Source organism: Pituophis catenifer, unplaced genomic scaffold (genome assembly GCF_029215685.1).
Source record: "Pituophis catenifer annectens isolate HBS135680 unplaced genomic scaffold, rPitCat1.0.hap2 SCAF_8, whole genome shotgun sequence".
NCBI lineage: Eukaryota > Metazoa > Chordata > Lepidosauria > Squamata > Colubridae > Pituophis > Pituophis catenifer.
Genome location: NW_027256888.1, coordinates 4,248,972 through 4,267,650, shown reverse-complemented (window position 1 = coordinate 4,267,650; position 18,679 = coordinate 4,248,972). Strand labels below are relative to the sequence as shown.

At 43.8% G+C, this 18,679-nt stretch overlaps 1 protein-coding gene across 4 annotated transcripts in view; it reads right to left on the bottom strand.

The window, feature by feature from the left end:
• The window catches only part of RBM47 (RNA binding motif protein 47), a 58,372-nt gene that overhangs the window by 14,155 nt on the left and 25,538 nt on the right, over window positions 1-18,679 (bottom strand). For all 4 annotated transcript variants that reach the window (XM_070948644.1, XM_070948649.1, XM_070948648.1 and 1 more), the window contains exon 2: window positions 14,094-15,268. In XM_070948644.1, coding sequence (XP_070804745.1) covers window positions 14,094-15,237 — 1,144 coding nt within the window. In that variant the 5' untranslated portion in view covers window positions 15,238-15,268. The remainder of the gene's footprint in view (window positions 1-14,093; window positions 15,269-18,679) is intronic.

The following is an 18,679-nucleotide window of genomic DNA, read 5'->3' as shown; positions in this document are numbered from 1 at the left end:
TCTTGGAGGACTAGTTATAAAGAATAGTAAATTTTCTTTCATAAAAATAACCTGAAGCTGTTGGTACCACTCTTGTAAATTAATGCCATCAACTCTAAGTTTTGGGAAGTCACTGGGTAAATTCCCCACATTATTTTGTCCATTACTTACAACCTGAGGCAGTCCGTGGTCTCTCAAGTGCAGGAAATTACAGAACGGCATTGGGATGCTTGTAACGAGTCTGCGCGGTTCTCTGGCCAGTTCAAGTCTTTCGGGGCCGTCTACGTAGTTTTGCACATGCGCGTTGCTCATTTCTTCTTTGGCGCCGTTGTGGAAGGTTCTCTCCATTTCAGCTCTCTCGATCCGCTCCTCTTCAGATGAGTCGGTCTCTGGCTCGGTTTTTGGGGCTTTGGTGATGGCGACGGTTCTTCTCTTTCTCTTGTGTGCGCTGGCACTCGATTCTGTCTGCGGTGTAGGACGGAATCGGCATGGCTCTCTGGGCTCGGGTGTCGTCGTTTTCGAAGTCAGGATGGGAGCGTGCAGGTCTTGAGTTGTCGGTTTGATTTCTTGCTTCTTTGTTGATGTCTTGGAAATTTTCAATCTTGGCCCAAAAGCAGCAAAAAGCGTTTTCATTGCTGACTTTACTTGAGACTTTGTTAAATCGTCTTCACTTTCTGATTTTGGTTCATCTGAAGAGTTTGAGACTTCTTTTTCACTTTCTTCGTCTGATAGCGTTTTTCGCGCCAGAAATTTTGAACTGAGCGTTTTGATTGGCTCTGCTTCACTCTCTTTTGAAGTTCGTTGAAACCAAGATGGCTGCCATTCAAAATTTCGCGCGATGTCACATCTTTTCTTTTTTACAACTATTTTCTCAGTAGTCATTTCACTCACAGTTTTTTGATCTTTGGGTTTTTCTTTAATGACGTTTTTCTCTCTCGCTGCTCCGCTGTTTCTCAGCATCTCCTGGAGGTCCGCGATGAGGCTTTCATCATTCTTTTGGCTTTTTAGTATCTTTAATATCTCTGACCTGAGTTCGTTATTTTCTATCTCGATTTCTTCCTGGTCGTTATTTTCACTCATCAGTTCTTCTTCTTCAGTGGTGTATTCTTCGGATTCTCTCGAAATCGCATTAGTGGATTCGTTGATTGTCTCTTGATCAGTTTCTATTTCTTTGCTGTAGGCCCTGGTGTTGGGCCTATCTTTCTTGGACATTTTTAATTACTTATTGAGTCAATTAACCATCCTCTGCTACCAGCTTGTTGCAATATTTTCAGGATCAGACTCAATAAAGATAATAGAAGTTAGAGATTTAAATATATTTCTCTTTAATCATAATAGGCATTCTATATTCGCTGAATATTCAAGATAGAAGCAAGGAAAATGGGGAGGATGGCTCCTTATATATACAAGGGGTGGAGCCAGGAATGGGAGTGGTAAATTATGAATACATTAAAGTCCAAAGAATAAGTTAACCCCTGATGTTCCATATATACATTATTTACACATTAGAGAATAAGGCATTTACATCTGACATGCACATTTACCCAAAGTGCCGTGCAAGGAGGAAGAACCGCACAACTTTAAAAAATAATATATATATATTTTAAAAAAATCTGCATTCCTGGGCCAAGCTGTGTTGCAATCACAGTTTCCCTCCCACCACCCAACTTCTTCAAAAATTTAAAAATCCCAACCACTTTGACCTCATCACCGTTGGAAAAGAGAAAGCTTGAGAAATTTAATTTGCAAGATAAAGTTGCGCTGAATTTGGGGGGGGCTTCGATGGAAGCGTGGCAGGAATGTGGGTTTTTTCAATATATATATATATATTTTTAATTAAGCCTGCCCCACAATGTGATTCCTCTTTTGCCTGCCTTCTCATTCTGCAAATGCAAAACAGAAACGCAAACACAAAACCAAGAAAAATGAAGCATGATCTTTGGGCCACTGGAAACTTAGAGGAAGACCAATGGAATGGAGTAGTCCTTGACATTGACCACAACTGAGCCCCAAATTTCTGCTGTTAAGTGAGACGGTTGTTAAGTGAGTTTTGTCCCATTGGTAAGATCTTTCATGCCACAGTTGGTCAGTGAATCCCTGAAGTTGTTAAGTTGGTAACCCGGTTGTTAAGTGAATCTGTCTTCCCCCCCTTGACTTGGCTTGTCAGAAGGTCGCAAAAGGGTGACACACACCCCCCGGGACACTGCAACCGTCATAAGTGTGAGTCGGTTGTCGAGAGTCTGAATTTTCTTCACGTGACCGGGGGAGGCTGCTGCAACAGTTGTTAAAAGCGTGAAACAGTTGTGAAAAGTGTGAAAAGTATTCGTTAAGTCCCTTTTTTTCAGGGCCGTCGTAACTTTGAAAGGTCACTAAATGAATTGTTGTAATTGTATCTTGGAGAAAAGTGGGGCTGGTCAACTGGCTGAAGTATTTTTTCCTTATTTTTTTTTCTCCTTCTTCTTGTTAGTTTCGAAGTCGTGTCCGACCCATCGCGACCCCATGGACAATGTTCCTCCAGGCCTTCCTGTCCTCTACCATCCTCTGGAGTCCATTGAAGCTCACAGCAACTGCTTCAGTATCTCCATCCAGCCACCTCGTTCTCTGCCGTCCCCTTCTTCTTTTGCCCTCCATCGTTCCCAGCATGAGGCTCTTCTCCAGGGAGTCCTTCCTTCTCACTAGGTGGCCAAAGTATCTGAGTTTCCTCTTCAGGATCTGGCCTTCTAAAGAGCCAGGATTGATCTCCTCTAGGACTGACCAGTTGGATCGCCTTGCAGTCCAAGGGACTCGCAGGAGTCTTCTCCAGCACCAGAGTTCAAAGGCCTCCATTCTTTAGCACGCAGCCTTCCTTAAGGTCCTAGTTTCACAGCCATACATTGCAACTTGGAAAACCATAACCTTGACTAAAGATAAAGGTTCCCCTCGCACATATGTGCTAGTTGTTCCTGACTCTAGAGGGCGGTGCTCATCTCCATTTCAAAGCCAAAGAGCCAGCGCTGTCCGAAGACGTCTCCATGGTCATGTGGCCGGCATGACTCAACGCCAAAGGCGCACGGAACGCTGTTACCTTCCCACCAAAGGTGGTCCCTATTTTTCTACTTGCATTTTTTACCTGCTTTCGAACTGCTAGGTTGGCAGAAGCTGGGACAAGTTACGGGAGCTCACCCCGTTACGCGGCACTAGGGATTCGAACCGCTGAGCTACCGACCTTTCGATCGACAAGCTCAGCATTTTAGCCACTCAGCCACCGCGTCCCCCATCCTTGACTATACGCATCTTTTTCTTGTAATTACTAGAGAACATCCCAGGAATTCAGTCCAAAGCTGCTTCTCCTCTGAATGGACTCTTCTAACTGAACCAAGTATTTTTGAGCTGATTAACGAAATGATGGATTTTTGCACAATGCCTGCCTGTACTTTTTTCTGCTAAGGCATCCAACCCCATCAATTCTGTCTGACAACTCATATCAAATCCGGGCCTTTGATCTTGACGATTTGCATCTAGAGTCCCCTCCCGTGCTAACAGTAAACACTAAATAAAACACTGCCCTGTTTTAGTTCTTCAGGGTATTATTATGAGATGTAGTTATTTGATTACACACAAAACATTTCATTTATACAGAGGGGAACATCTCCGCAGAAACCTGTTTATATTCAAAATTTCTAAGCATGTCGTCTCTTTCGGGGCGACGACAACCGACACAGAGCTGCCTCTGTTAGTTTGCCACGGTAAAAACAGTAACAAAGCCAAACACAACCGCCATCTAAATTGCGTCATCTAAAAACTTGCAAGAATGAAATGCAAGGGAAATCTATTAAAACATCATGCAAATAGACAACTAGCCACTTCTTCTAGCCCAGTAATGGCGAACCTTTTTAGCACCGAGGGCCCAAACCGGAATGCGTTGTGCATGCGCACCCGGAGCGCCAGAAATCCGAAGACCAGCTGGACAGTGCACACACATGTGCCAGCCAGCTGATCTTCGCAGGTGCCAGAGTACCAGAAACCCGAAGACAAGCTGGCTAGCGCATGCATGCCTGGTTTTTTGGCCGTATTTGGCTGTTTTTTGGGCCCTTTTCAGACCATTTTTGGGCCTTTTCCAGGCTGTTTTTTGAGCAGTTTTTGGGGCCAAAAATGTTTCCAAAAACGTTTCCAAAAATGGCCCAAAAAATTGAAAAAAAATTTTTGGCTGTTTTTCGGGCTGTTTTCAGGTCGTTTTCGAGCCGTTTCCAGGCTGTTTTTCAAGCCAAAAATGTTTCCAAAAACGCTTCCAAAAATGTTCCCAAAAACGCTTCCAAAAACGTTTCCAAAAATGCCCCCCAAAACGCCCTGGAAACGGCCTGTTTTTTGGTGGTTTTTTTGGGCTGTTTTCAGGGCGTTTTTAGGCCATTTTCAGGCTATTTTTTAGGCCATTTTCAGGCCATTTTCAGCCATTTTTGGGGCATTTTTCAGGCCAAAAACGTTTCCAAAAACGTTTCCAAAAATGCCCCCCAAAATGCCCTGGAAACGGCCTGTTTTTTGGTGGTTTTTTTGGGCTGTTTTCAGGGCGTTTTTAGGCCATTTTCAGGCTATTTTTTAGGCCATTTTCAGGCCATTTTCAGCCATTTTTGGGGCATTTTTCAGGCCAAAAACGTTTCCAAAAACGTTTCCAAAAATGCCCCCCAAAATGCCCTGGAAACGGCCTGTTTTTTGGTGGTTTTTTGGGCCGTTTTCAGGGCGTTTTTAGGCTGTTTTCAGGCTGTTTTTTAGGCCATTTTCAGGCCGTTTTTCAGCCATTTTGGGGGCATTTTTCAGGCAAAAACATTTCCAAAAACGTTTCCAAAAACGCCCCAAAAAAGGCCGTGGAAAACAGCCTGTTTTTTGGCTGTTATTTTTCGGACTGTTTTCAGGCTGTTTTTGGGCCATTTTCAGGCCGTTTTTCAGGCCGTTTTCAGGCTGTTTTTTGGGCCATTTTCAGGCTGTTTTTCAGCCATTTTTGGGCTGTATTTCGGGCCAAAAACATTTCCAAAAATGTTTTTTGGGCCCTTTCCAAAAATGCCCCCAAAAACGCCCTGGAAAACAGCCTGTTTTTTGGCTGTTTGTCAGGCCGTTTTCAGGCCATTTTCCGGTTCTCCAGTACCCACGAAGACCAGCTAGCCGGCACGCACCTGAACACCGGAAATCAGAAGAGCAGCTGGTGATGGCATGCGTGCCCACAGAGAGGGCCCTGTGTGCCACCTCTGATATCCGTACCATAGGTTCGCCATCATGATTCTAACCTATTTGTATGAAATAACTAAGAATGGAGAGCAAGCACGATCAATGCGCTCATATTCTCCCACAGAAATCAAGGGAGATTGGCATTTCTGTGCCCAGCTGCATAAACCTGGTCTAGCTTTAAAAAAAGAATAATAATATATTAACTCCTCCAACCTTCAAATTAGACCTTGTACTGTTCAAACACATTAGCCGAATGGACGAGCAATTTTATAGAAGTCACAAGGAAACTTACGTAAAATTTTGGCAAAATGCGTTATCATTGTCAGAGAATAAGATACGGGTAATCCTCGATTTATGACCACAATTCAGCCCCAAATTTCCATTGTTTAGCCAGACAGTTGTTAAAGTGAGCTTCGCCCCATTTTACGACCTTTCTTGTTTCCCAGTCGTTAAGTGAATCACTGCAGTTACTAAGTTAGTAACACCGTTGTAGAGTGAATCTGGCTTCCCCTGTTGACTTGGCTTATCAGAAAGGGATCATGTGATCCCGGGACATTGCAACGGTCATAAATACAAGTCAGTGGCCAAGCATCTGAATTTTGATCACATGACTACGGGGATACTTCAGTGCCGTTATAACTTCAAATGCTCACTAAATGAATGGCTGTAAGTCGAGGACGGACTGTAGAAGGAACCTTCAAAATAAGAATTCTTAGCAAGTGTCATTCCATTGTTTTAATGGCCGGATGCCTTTCCTGTCGCCAATGCGGAGTTTTGTTCAGCAGATATATTCTCATTGTCCCCAGAGAGAGAAATATCTGCCTCCACCTAGGATCGAACTCACAGCCTCCTGATTGTGAGGCGAGAGCTTCACCTCTAGGCCACTGCATCACTCTTGCTGTCGATTCCAGATCACAGATTTTAAATCTGCTATGATCCCAAATGCTGGAAAGTTACATTTCAAACTCAAAAGATAAGACATGTTAATTAATCACTCTGCTTCATTTATCATATTTTACCCCAGAAGACAAAAACAGGAACATAAAAGAAATTTACCGATAGATTTATTTTTTTTTAAGGTTGGTCATCTACCTTTCTATGCTGCGGATGCAATAAATTTGAAGGACCACTAACACACATGATTTGGTCATGCCCTACTGTCTCATTATTCTTAACATCCAGCTAATATTTTAATATGATTAAGAAGCACACACGATTGCATGGAATTCATTGGAAGAGAAAAAGCGGTTTTAACAGGATCAAATCTCCCTGTTCAACGGATTAAAACGCCTGCAAATTTATTGAAGCGTTGTTTATTTTGCGGATTTGCAAAATATCATGGGTAGATCTCTCAGGAGGGAAAAGGTTGATTAAGGTGAATACCAGTGGTGAAATCCAAATTTTTTTTACTACCGGTTCTGTGGGCCTGGCTTGGTGGGCCTGGTGTGGCTTGGTGGGCGTGGCTTGGTGGGCGTGGCAGGGGAAGGATACTGCAAAATCTCCATTCCCACCCCACTCCTGGGGGAAGGATATTGCAAAATCTCCATTCCCACCACACTCTGGGGCCAGCCAGAGGTGGTATTTGCCAGTTCTCCAAACTTCTCAAAATTTCTGCTACCGGTTCTCCGAACTGCTCAAAATTTCCGCTACCGGTTCTCCAGAACCTGCTGGATTTCACCCCTGGTGAATACGCTTATCGTCAGCGAGAATGACTATTTGATCAAGGAGCAGTTTTCTCTTTCAAACGATTCCAGTAAGACATTAAATCAACGGGCAAGACACATATATAACCTACTCATTTGGTCAAGTAAAAGAATGAGGATTTTGTTTAGGATTTTGCAAGACAAAAAACAAAAAACAAAAAAAAAAGGATTGAGGTGGACCATCTGTATCAAATCTCCAGCTAAAAAGTCAGTTGTTTAACTCGGATTTACAGATTGGATCATATCACGATATGGCTGGGTTACCTCTAGCAGATCTCTTGAAGTCTTGCATAAATATCTTTGGGTGGGTACAAACAGAAGTGTCCAGTCTATAAGAGATTATTAAATTATGAATAGTGTACTAAAATATGGGGTCCAGTCTATAAGAGGTTATTAAATTATAAATAGTGTACTAAAATACAGGGTCCAGTCTATAAGAGATTATTAAATTATAAATAGTGTACTAAAATATGGGGTCCAGTCTATAAGAGGTTATTAAATTATAAATAGTGTACTAAAATATGTATAGCCCCTTGCTTCAATAACAATTTTTCATGCAGGCTAACGTCCCCCCAAAATTGATCCTCAGAGAGATAATAATTCTTAGAGGGTGCAAGATTTTTTTTAAAAAAAAAGAAAAGAAAATATTTTGAAATATTCTCCTTAGACTGTCAGAAATTGGCTCCAAAATCTTCAAATAAGTAGCGTACTTCCCAAGCGATTAGAAAAACAAGGTGAAAAACAACAGCTGATCCAAATTCAAAACAAAATTCAAACTTCAGGGGAAAAAATCCATCGAGGCTTATTTATAAATAATAATTCAAGTGATGATTCATAAACTGAACGATGATATGTCTGCAGAGCTTAAACAGACTCGCTGATATGTAACCATGGCAATAACTAATGGAATTTATCGCAAATATTTCACTCAGCGAAAAGCGGTACAAGGTACTTTTTTTGCATTGGAATATCTGTTTTTTTCAAAATAGATCATTCATGTTAAAATTGCTGGAAAGAATCAGGTTCGATCATTTTTTTTTTTCTTTTCCAGTCTTGGTGATGTCATATAAGTGCAACAATTCAGGAATTCGATTGACATATAATGACTTATAGTAAGCATCAACCTTTCTATCTTGCCAGCTGTTTTTCTGCTAAGTCTGATTAAGCTTTATATTTCTACAAAGTACGTGGAATATATGGCAACAACTGTCAGGAAACTTATTTTTCCTACTAAAAATTACATACAAGTCCTCCTACGGAAAAATTAGGCCAGTGGTTCTCAATTTTTTTCTTCACCATGAAGAAAAGACTGGCCTCAAGATATAAAGTGTAAAAAAAAAAAAAGATGTACAAAAATATATTTGTATTTAAAATACTAAGTTTGATACCAAATGTAATTGGAAATTGCAGGTAGTCCTCGACTTATGACTACAATTGAGCCCAAAATGTCTGTTGCTCAGTGAGATTGTCCCATTGTAAGACCTTTCTGGCCACAGTGTGTCACTGCTGTTGTTAAGTTAATAATCTGGTTGTTAAGTGAATCCCCATGGACTTTGCTTGTCAGAAGGTCGCAAAAGGTGATCCTGTGACCCCGGGACACTGCAACCGTCATAAGTATGAGTCAGCTGTCTGACTTCTAATCACATGATCATGGGGATCAGTGGTGGGTTTCAAATTTTTTTTACTACCGGTTCTGTGGGTGTGGCTTGGTGGGCGTGGCATGGCTTGGTGGGCGTGGCAGGGGAAGGATACCGTAAAATCTCCATTCCCACCTCACTCCAGGGGAAGGTTACTGCAAAATCCCCACTTCCTCCCGATCAGCTGGGACTTGGGAGGGAGAGAATAGATGGGGGTGGGGGCCAGTCAGAATTTTTATTACCGGTTCTCCGAACTACTCAAAATTTCCGCTACTGGTTCTCCAGAACTGGTCAGAACCTGCTGAAACCCACCTCTGATGGGGATGCTACAAAGTCTGAAAAATGATCCTTTTTTTCAGTGTTGTTGTAACTTTGAATGGTCACTAAACAAATCGTTGCAAGTCAAGGACTACCTATACTTATGGCCCTTAATTCTGTGCATGGGCTTGTACTGCATCTAAAATTTGGGCTTCCTCTCAACATAGTTTTGAAATATTAGCTCTTGAATGATTTATGAGATTACATCTAATATAGATATAAATATATTATTATTATTATAAAGATAGGCTTTCTTAGATAGAAATTTCTATTAATTGTTCATTCTGATTATTATTATGTTGGTTATTTTTCCTATTTATTGATTTGGTTTCAATAGTTAAAATATAACATTATCAATATTTATATCTATCAATCATCTTCTTTTAATGGCCCCGTAATCCCTTGAGGGATGGAGTCTGGGCAACTGAATGGAGCTGAGTGTTTACTGGCCGGATGCCCTTCCTTGTCGCCAATGAGGAGTTTTGTTCGGCACGTATATCCTCATTATGCCCAGAGAGAGAAATATCCACCTCTACCTAGGATCGAACTCACAGCCTCCTGATTGTCGAGCGTGAACTCCACCTATAGGTCACCGCACCATCTCCATCTCTCTCTCTCTCTCTCTCTCTCTCTCTCTCTCTCTCTCTCTCTCTCTCTCTCATCTTATATGTGATTTCAAATGTGACTTGCAAATTCTTGTTCAATTTTGCACGACGTTTAAAATCTCTATTTCTTTTGGCACTTTTCAGTATCTGTTCAAGTGCAATAAAATGAAATCAAATGGAAGAAATGTGTCATAGGGGAATTGGGACATAAAGATCTTCACGTGTTGTTAAATCATTGACCTCAAATTGTGAATCTGTTTGTGAACTTTGGATATTGTTTGCGCAAAAAGCAAAAAAAAAAGAAAGAGAGAGAGAGATTGTTAATTTCCCTGGATCAGTTGTCAAAGGTTGCTGGAACAATTCATCAGTGGAACAACTTGCCTCCAGAAGTTGTGAATGCTCCAACATTGAAAGTTTTTAGGAGAAGATTGGATAACCAATTGTCTGAAATGGTATAGGACCGTGATGGCGAACCTATGGCACGCGTGCCACAGGTGGCATGCGTAGCCATATCGGTGGGCACGCGAGCTCAGCTCTGGTGCGCATGTGCGGGCCAGCCAGCTGATTTTCGGGCCTTCTGGGCCCACCAGAAGTAGGGAAACAGGCTGTTTCCTGCCTCCAGAGGGCCTCGGGGGGGTGGGGGTGGGGAAGGCCCCTTTTTCTCTCTCCCCAGACTCCAGAGCCTTTCTAGGAGTCTGGGGAGAGCAAAAAATGGGCCTTCCGGTCCCACTAGAAGTTGGCAAACAGGCTATTTTCAGCCTCCGGAGGGCCTTTTTGAAGGCTGTTTTCACCCTCCCCAGGTTCCTAGAAAGGCTCTGGAGCCTGGGGAGAGCAAAAAATGGGACTTCCGGTCCCACCGAGCCATCGCATGCGGGGGGCGGGGCGCATAGAATTATGGGTGTGGGCATGCACACCACCACCCTCCGTGCTCCTCCAACTCCTGGCACGCAATGGCAAAAAGGTTAGCCATCAGTGGTATAGAGTTTCCTGCCTAAGCAGGGGGTTGGACTAGAAGACCTCCAAGGTCCCTTCGAACTCTGTTTATTCTGTTCTGTTCTGTCCTGCTTGATGGCCATTGAACTGACTTTTTAATCAACAAATGGAAAGACTAGATAATACGGTATGATGATCAACGTAGCTGAAATTAAAATTGTCCTTTAAAATTTAAGCTGACTTATTTCTATAATATTCCAGTTGCTCATGTCACTTAGTCATGATTTCCTCCGTTTTTTTTCTGACACATTTCCGGATTGTTTTTCTGGCAAATGGATAAATATTTTCCTATCCTTTAAGATAACGAAACGGCAACATCTTATAAAATGGACTTCATTAATAGATAGTAGAATTAAATGTAAGCCTACTTCCGGTAAAACAAAAATCCGCAAAGGTTCCCCATTTGCTTTTCAGCGATACAGGTGGTCCTCCACTTACAACAATTCACTTAGTGACTGTTCCAAGTTACCCTGAAAAAAGTGACTTATGACCATTTTTCACACTTACGACCGTTGCAGCATCCCCCAGGGTCCTGTGATCAAAATTCAGACACTTGGCCACTTACTCACAGTTATGACAGTTGCAGTATCCCAGGATCATGTGATTCTCTTTTGTGACCTTCTGACGAGCAACTGGGAAGCCAGATTCATTTAACAACCGTATTATTAATGTAACAACTGCAGTGATTCACTTAACATCTGTGGCAAGAGACTTAACAACTGTTGTGGCCTGTTAGCCGCCGGCCCCTCCAGCAGCCGAATCAGAGGAGGAGGAGGAGGCGTGGGAGTCAGGATCAGCATCAAGGCAACTTGGGAGCTCTGAAGGGGGAGAGGGAATGGAGTTGGCAGAGAGAGAAAGAGAGACGGAGGTGGAGACTGGGCCGTCTGTCAGCCCTCAGAAGGAGAGTCAACAGCTCACAGGTCTGGAGGTGGCTGATGAGGAAGAGGAGGAACAGCTGGGTCCAGTGCCTGATGCACAGAAGGCAGAGGAGAGGAGAGCAGTGGAAATCTATGGGCCGGTCCTCGGGACGGAAGAGCCACCGCTGCTAGCTCTGGGGATCAAAGGCAGGGAGCGGAGATGAATAGATGTGACAGACAACTATTCATCTCCCTGACACACAGATTTGTTAGCCTGCTGTGAGAGAAAAACTTTTTTCCGGGGCTGCCGGCGCTCCTAATAAAGGAATCGTTGATTACAGAGGTTTGTCATGTTTGGGAAGCTCGGTCAGAACGACGACTTTCTCGCTTAGCAACAGAAATTTTGGGCTCAATTGCGGTCATAAATCGAGGACTACCTATACTGTACACCAGGGGTGTCCAACCTTGGCTACTTTTAAGACCTGTGGACTTCAACTTCCCAGAATTCCCCGGGCAGCCATGCTAACTCGCTCGCTCCTAAGGACCTCACAACAGACTTTTGAAAATCCTTTCCATCTTTTTATTTTTTTATTTTTTTATCTGATGCAAACACTGCTTCTGGACCACTTCTGGAATCTTCCAAGAACCAGAAAGAACTTTTTTTACTGTGATTTTGCTTTCAACTCCATCAACATATACAGGTAATCCTCAATTTACGACTACAATGTAGGCCAAAATCTCTACTGCTAAACCGGACAGTCGTAAAGTGAGTTTTGCCTCATTTCACAACCTTTCTCGCCAGAGTTGTTACGCGAATCACTGCAGTTGTTAAATTGGTCACATGGTTTCTAAGTAAATCTGGCTTCCCCACATGGATTTGCTTGTCGGAAAGCTGCAACCGTCATAAATATGAACCAGTTGCCAAGCATCCGAATTTGGATCAATTTTGGAACCATAGGGATGGGGCAACGGTCATAAGTGTGGAACATGGGGAAAAGTCACTTTTTTTCCCAGCGTGGTCGTAACTCCAAACGGTCAGCAAACGAATGATTGTAAGTCAAGGACTATCTCTAAAATTCCAAATTCAGTATTAGAGGCGATGACGATTAAACCCAAGGAAGAGAAGGGTTTGTTTTTCAAGATCATAAAGCCTAACAGGCAGGGGTGAAATGTAAAATGTGTTACTACCGGTTCTGTGGGCGTGGCTTGGTGGGTGGGTGGGGGTAATGTGACTGAGTGGGCGTGGCCAACTTTTTTTTTTTTTTTTAACTTTTCAAAGCATTTTTTCCAATGCTTTGAAAAGCCTCTCTGATGATCAGGCAACTCAGCTGGGATCATCAGAGACTTTTCAAAGCATTATTTTTACCACCTCTTTGGCCAAGAGGTTGCAGAAAAAAATGCTTTGAAAAGCTTCTGACGATACCAGCTGAGCCTCGTCAGAGGCTTTTTTTTTTTTTTTACTTTTAAAAGCATTTTTTCGTCGGAAGCGGTTGTAGAAAAAATGCTTTTAAAATTAAAAAAAAAAAAAAGCGGCTGAAGATCGTGCGACTCAGCTGAGCATTGGGGGGGGGCAGGGATTTTTGCTACGAACCACCCGCCGCCATCGCTACAGGATCGGGTGATCCGGTCTGAACCGGGAGCATTTCACCCCTGCTAACAGGATGCTGCCACCTAGCCAGACTAAAATAAAAGTTATCTTCTAGCCAAGCTCCAGGCTTGATGAGTTCATAGGCATTCCCAAGTAAGTTTCTTGGCTACAGCGAGGGTTATAAATCCATATCAATCAGAATAGAGATGGAAGGGACCCTAGAGGTCTTCTAGTCTAACCCCATGCTGAAACAGGAGGCCCTAGAGACTATTAGGGTCTCTATACAATCAGAGTCTATACAATTAGGCTCTCTATACAATTAGGGTCAATACAACTATGTGTACAATTAATATGCAATTGGTCTGTACAATTAGTCTGTACAAGAAAGAATGGTTGGAAACTCATCAAAGAGAGAGAAGCAACCTGGAATTAAGGAGAAACTTCCTAGCAGTGAGGACAATTAACCAGTGGAACAGCTGGCCACCAGAAGTCGTGAGTGCTTCATTGCTGGAGGTTTTTAAGAAGAGACTGGACAGTCACTTGTCTGGTTTAGGGTCTCCTGCTTGAGAAGAAGGCTGGACTAGAAGACCTCCAAGGTCCCTTCCACGATTCTATTCTATTCTATTCTATTCTATTCTATTCTATTCTATTCTATTCTATTCTATTCTATTCTACTTTACTCTATTCTATCCTACTCTACTCTTTCCTATTTCTATTTCTATTTCTATTTCTATTTCTATTTCTATTTCTATTTCTATTTCTATTTCTATTTCTATTCCTATTCTATTCTATTCTATTTTCTATTCTACTCTACTCTTTCCTATTCTATTCTATTCTATTCTACTCTACTCTACTTATTCCTATTCCTTATTCTACTCTACTCTACTCTACTCTACTCTACTCTACTCCTATTCCTATTCCTATTCCTATTCCTATTCCTATTCCTTATTCTAGTCTAGTCTAGTCTAGTCTAGTCTAGTCTAGTCTAGTCTAGTCTAGTCTAGTCTAGTCTAGTCCAGTCCAGTCCAGTCCAGTCCAGTCCAGTCCAGTGTAGGATGCCATTTCCCACCCCAGAAAGTTTCCCCACCCAACTTTCAAGTCAAGCTTCCTATTCAAAGTCCCAACCCTCCTCAGCTTCCGACCCCAGAGAGGGTCAGCTACCTCTGGGGACGTAACTCCAATCCCTCCTGGAACTGTGCCAAAATTTATACACTCACCTTTCACAAAATATTCTCGATTTGGACCAATCAGGGCATTGTACGGATACCCGTAATAGGCGAGCGTGTACGGATCGCAAGAGTAAACATAGTTAGGTTGTTGAGTCACTTCGGCTGCCGTTGCTCCTCCTCCTCCTCCTCCTCCTCCTTTGGCAGCTTTCTGGTATCGGGTATACTGCTCTTTATCCACCGGCTTGGCCAAGGTGACCTCCAGACATGATCCTTCCAGTTCGGTGCCGTTGAGGTTATTCATGGCGTGAACCGCGTCTTCCCGGCTGGTGAAGTGCACGAAAGCGTAATCTCGGATTTTCTTCACCCGTTCTATGCTGCCGGGGTTAAACTGACCAAAGACCTTTTTAATAGCCTCCTCCGTGGTCTCAATCATCAAATTCCTCACGTACAAGATTTTCACCGTCTCCATGACATCTTCATCTACATCGATCTCCGGCTCGGCCCAATCGACAGCGATTTGGTGTCCCCACAGCTGGATTCGGCCAGGCATGAGCTTCCTTCTCGCCATGGCGGCCGCTCGGTGGCTTTCATACTCCACGAAAGCAAAGCCTCGGTTCTTCATCTTATCGGCCGCGCTGGCGTAGACGATGACGTCCAACACGCCTTCCGTCACCTTGGAGATCTCTTCCAAAATCTCCTCGCGCTTCTTCGTCTTGGGGATCCCGCCGATGAAGAGCCGGCAGTTGTCCACGCTGCAACACACCCCTAACAGTCTTCCCGGACGGATCTCGTAGTTGTTGAGTTCTTTGACTGCACGCTTGGCTTCGTATTTCTGGGTGTACATCACAAAGGCGTAGCCACGGTTCTTACCGTCAAAGTCCATCATCAGCCGCATTTCGTAGATCCGTCCCGCGGTCTCAAACACGGGGACCAGCTCGTCCTCGTAGACGTCCCGAGGAATTTTGCCCACAAAGACCTCGCAGCCCCGAGGAGGGTGTAAGCCTTCCCAGCCAGGAGGTGGACCTCCATACTTCCGTTGCCCATTCTCCTGAATCATGGTGTACCCGGTGCGATCTAATAACTGCAATAGTGCGGCCTCGTTTGGCACGCCCGAGAGCCCTTCGGGTATTTTATTTGTCTGCATGCTGGAGGAATCATTATCCATCCTTGCTGTAGAGTCTTCAGCTGTCATTATGGCCTAATCATTCAAAGTCTGGAGATACCTGGATAAAGAAAACAGTAGGAATGCCATCAAATTAGATGCTACCGTTCAAAGAAATCTCACCGGTCATGTTTCAAAGAAACAAAACATGTTTATTAAAAAACTGACCTGCAACAAATTTAAGATTCCCGTACAGGTACTCCTGGACCAGGGTTGTCAAACTCAAAGCCAGTAGGCTGGATCTGGCCCACAAGGTGTTTAGATCTGGCCCACGGGGCTGCCCTGCTGAAGGACCAGCCCGTGGTGCCCCTGCTAGCAAAAACAGAGCTCGTTCCTGAGCTCCGTTTTCCCTGGCAGAGGGTTGCAGGAGGCTGTCGCAGCTGAAAAAGGAACTCAGGAGCCTGTTTTCACTGGCAGAGCGCTTGGGCCGCTACAAGTGACGTCAAACTGGCCACACCCCCCCGGCCAGCCCCACCTCTTGCCAAACACAACCCTGATGCGGCCCTCAATGAAATCGAGTTTGACACCCCTGTCCTAGACTTACAAACTCAATTGAGCCTCGCATTTCTGTTGTTAAGTGAGGCATTTGTTGAGTGAGTTTCCCCCCATTTTAAGGCCTTCCTTGCCTCAGTTGTTAAATGAATCACTATAGATGTTACGTGAGTAACACGGTTGTTAAGTGAATCTGGCTTCCCCATGGACTTGGCTCGTCACAAGGCCGCAAAAGGAAATCACGTGACCTTGGGACACATCAACGGTCATACGGTACATACGAACCAGAGGTGGGTTTCAGCAGGTTCTGACCAGTTCTGGAGAACCGGTAGCGGAAATTTTGAGTAGTTCAGAGAACCGGTAGTAAAAATTCTGACTGACACCCGTCCCCATCTATTCTCTGTCTCCCGAGTCCCAGCTGATCAGGAGGAAATGGGGATTTTGCAGTAACCTACCCCTGGATTGGGGTGGGAATGGAGATTTTACAGTATCCTTCCCCTGGAGTGGGGTGGGAATGGAGATTTTATAGTATCTTTCTCCTGCCACACCCACCAAGCCATGCCACACCCACCAAGCCACACCCACAGAACTGGTAGTAAAAATTTTTGAAACCCACCACTAAATTTTAATCACATGAGCATGGGGTTGCTTCAAAGCTCGTAAGCATGAAAAACGTTTGAGTTCTTTTTTTCAGCGTCATCGTAACTTTGAGTGGGCACTAAATGAACTATTGTAAGTCAAGGACTACTTGTATTTAAGATTCAGCGACAACCCTGCTGTTACACCTTACGGCTTCAAGATGAGGCTGACCGCGGATCTGCCATTTTATAGTTTTGGAAAAACGCTATTGTAGAGAATTTGTAAAAAAAAAAAAAAACCTGTGTCGGAAAAGCTACCTCTTTTGATTTTTGTAATCAAACTGCCGTATGGCGTGATTTCTAAACCGGGCGATGATTTTTGCTAGTAAAATGGTAGAACTGTGACCGCACATCTTGGATGAAAATGCTAAGGCGGCGAATTTCGTCGGAGACGTTTCTTTATCTTTTATCTTTCTTTCTTTTATTTGATTTGTATACCGCCCTACTCCCGAAGGACTCAGGGCGGTGAACAGCCAACAATAAAATACATAAATACACAAAATTTAAAAACCCGATAAAATCAAATTAAACTTTTTGGCCCAGACAAATTAAAATACCCCAATAATTTAAAAACAGATTAAAATTTACATATTTAAAAAGGGAAGAGATCAGGACAAGCCCGCTTGATGGAATAAAAAGGTCTTCACAGCACGGCGGAAGGAGCGCAGATCCGGGATCCTCCGTATCTCTGGGGGGAGCTCATTCCAGATGGTAGGTGCCCCCACAGAGAAAGCTCTCCCCCTAGGGGCCGCCAGTCGACACTGTTTGGCTGACGGCACCCGGAGGAGTCCCTCTCTATGAGAGCGTACTGGCCGGTGGGAGGCTATTGGTGGTAGTAGGCGGTCTCATAAATATCAATGCGATATACAGCAAAGTGCAATTTCGACTCAAAATAAGAACGGTTAATTAACGATCTTTTAATAGATCCCCCGCGTTTTGAAATAAAACCCATCACGACGGAAGAACTGATCGAAATACATGGAAATAGAAGAGAAAAAAAGACATTATAAGGAGAGGTGGTATTCAGCCGGTTTGGATCGGTTCGGGTTTGGATCCTATTTAGGCACATTTTTGAGATGCGCGTAAGGTACGCATGGGAGCAAAGTGCATGCGCGAAAGGCCAGGTGCATGCGCAGAAGGCAGGCGTGCACAAACTGGGCGCTTGCGGGGCAAACCGGTAGTAAGAAAACGTGAAACTCATCGCTGATTACAAACCTTAGCATATCCCTCTAAAGCTACGACAAGTCTCACCAGAATTCTTACGAGACAGCCATTTTTCCAAGGTCATTTTAATCAATTTTTCAAAATGAGAACATGAATGAACTATCCTTGGTTTAGGTCAGTGATGGCTAACCTTTTTGCCAACGCGTGCTGGGGGGGGGCGGGGGAGGTTCACATCCATAATTCTATGTGCCTTGCCCTGTGCATACATGTGCAACCCCCCCCTCCGCTCCTGGCACGTGATGGCCCAGTAGGCCCGTTTTTCGTTGTCACCTGACTCCAGATCCTCTCTATGCATCTGGGGAGGGCAAAAATAGCCTTCCCCACCCCATCGGAAGCCCTCTGGATGCCTGAAACGGCCCATTTCCGAACTCCTGGTTGGACAGGAAGTGACATTTTTTTTAAAATTTGATTTATATGCCGCCCTTCTCCGAAGACTCAGGGCGGCTTACAATGTGCTCAGCAATAGCCTTCATCCTTTTGTATATTTATACAAAGTCAGCTTATTGCCCCCACAACTGGGTCCTCAATTTACCTACCTTAGAAAGGATGGAAGGCTGAGTCAACCTTGAGCCTTGGCGAGATTCGAACCCTGCAGTAATTGCAGGCAGCTGGTGTTAATAACCAGCTTAATAACAGGGTGCCTTAAACCACTATACTACCAAGGCTATTTTTTGCTGTCCCCAGCCTCCAGAGCCTCTCTAGAAGTCTAGGAGAGCTGAGCTGGCGTGCCCACTGATATGGCTACGTGTGCCACCTGTGGCACGCGTGCCATAGGTTCGTCATCACGGCTCTATACCATTTCGGATAAAAATTTCAGATTCGAAAATCCACTCGGACTTAAAAAAAAAAATTCAACCACGCTTTTGTCAAATTCTTGGAAACACAGGACGACAGCCAAGGCTCCGAGGATTGGCAGGTTTCTACTCTGTCAAAATATAACTGGACTAGAAAACAACTGTTGCTGAGGGAGCAGGCTGTTCCGCTATAAGAGCAAACCAAAATGTAGAACAGCATTTTTTAACACAAATAATAGAAAGCGACAGACAAAATATTCAGATACGATGAGCTCAGACGTTTTTCCACCTTGCTTGTGGGTGCCACCATAACCAGTCTATTCT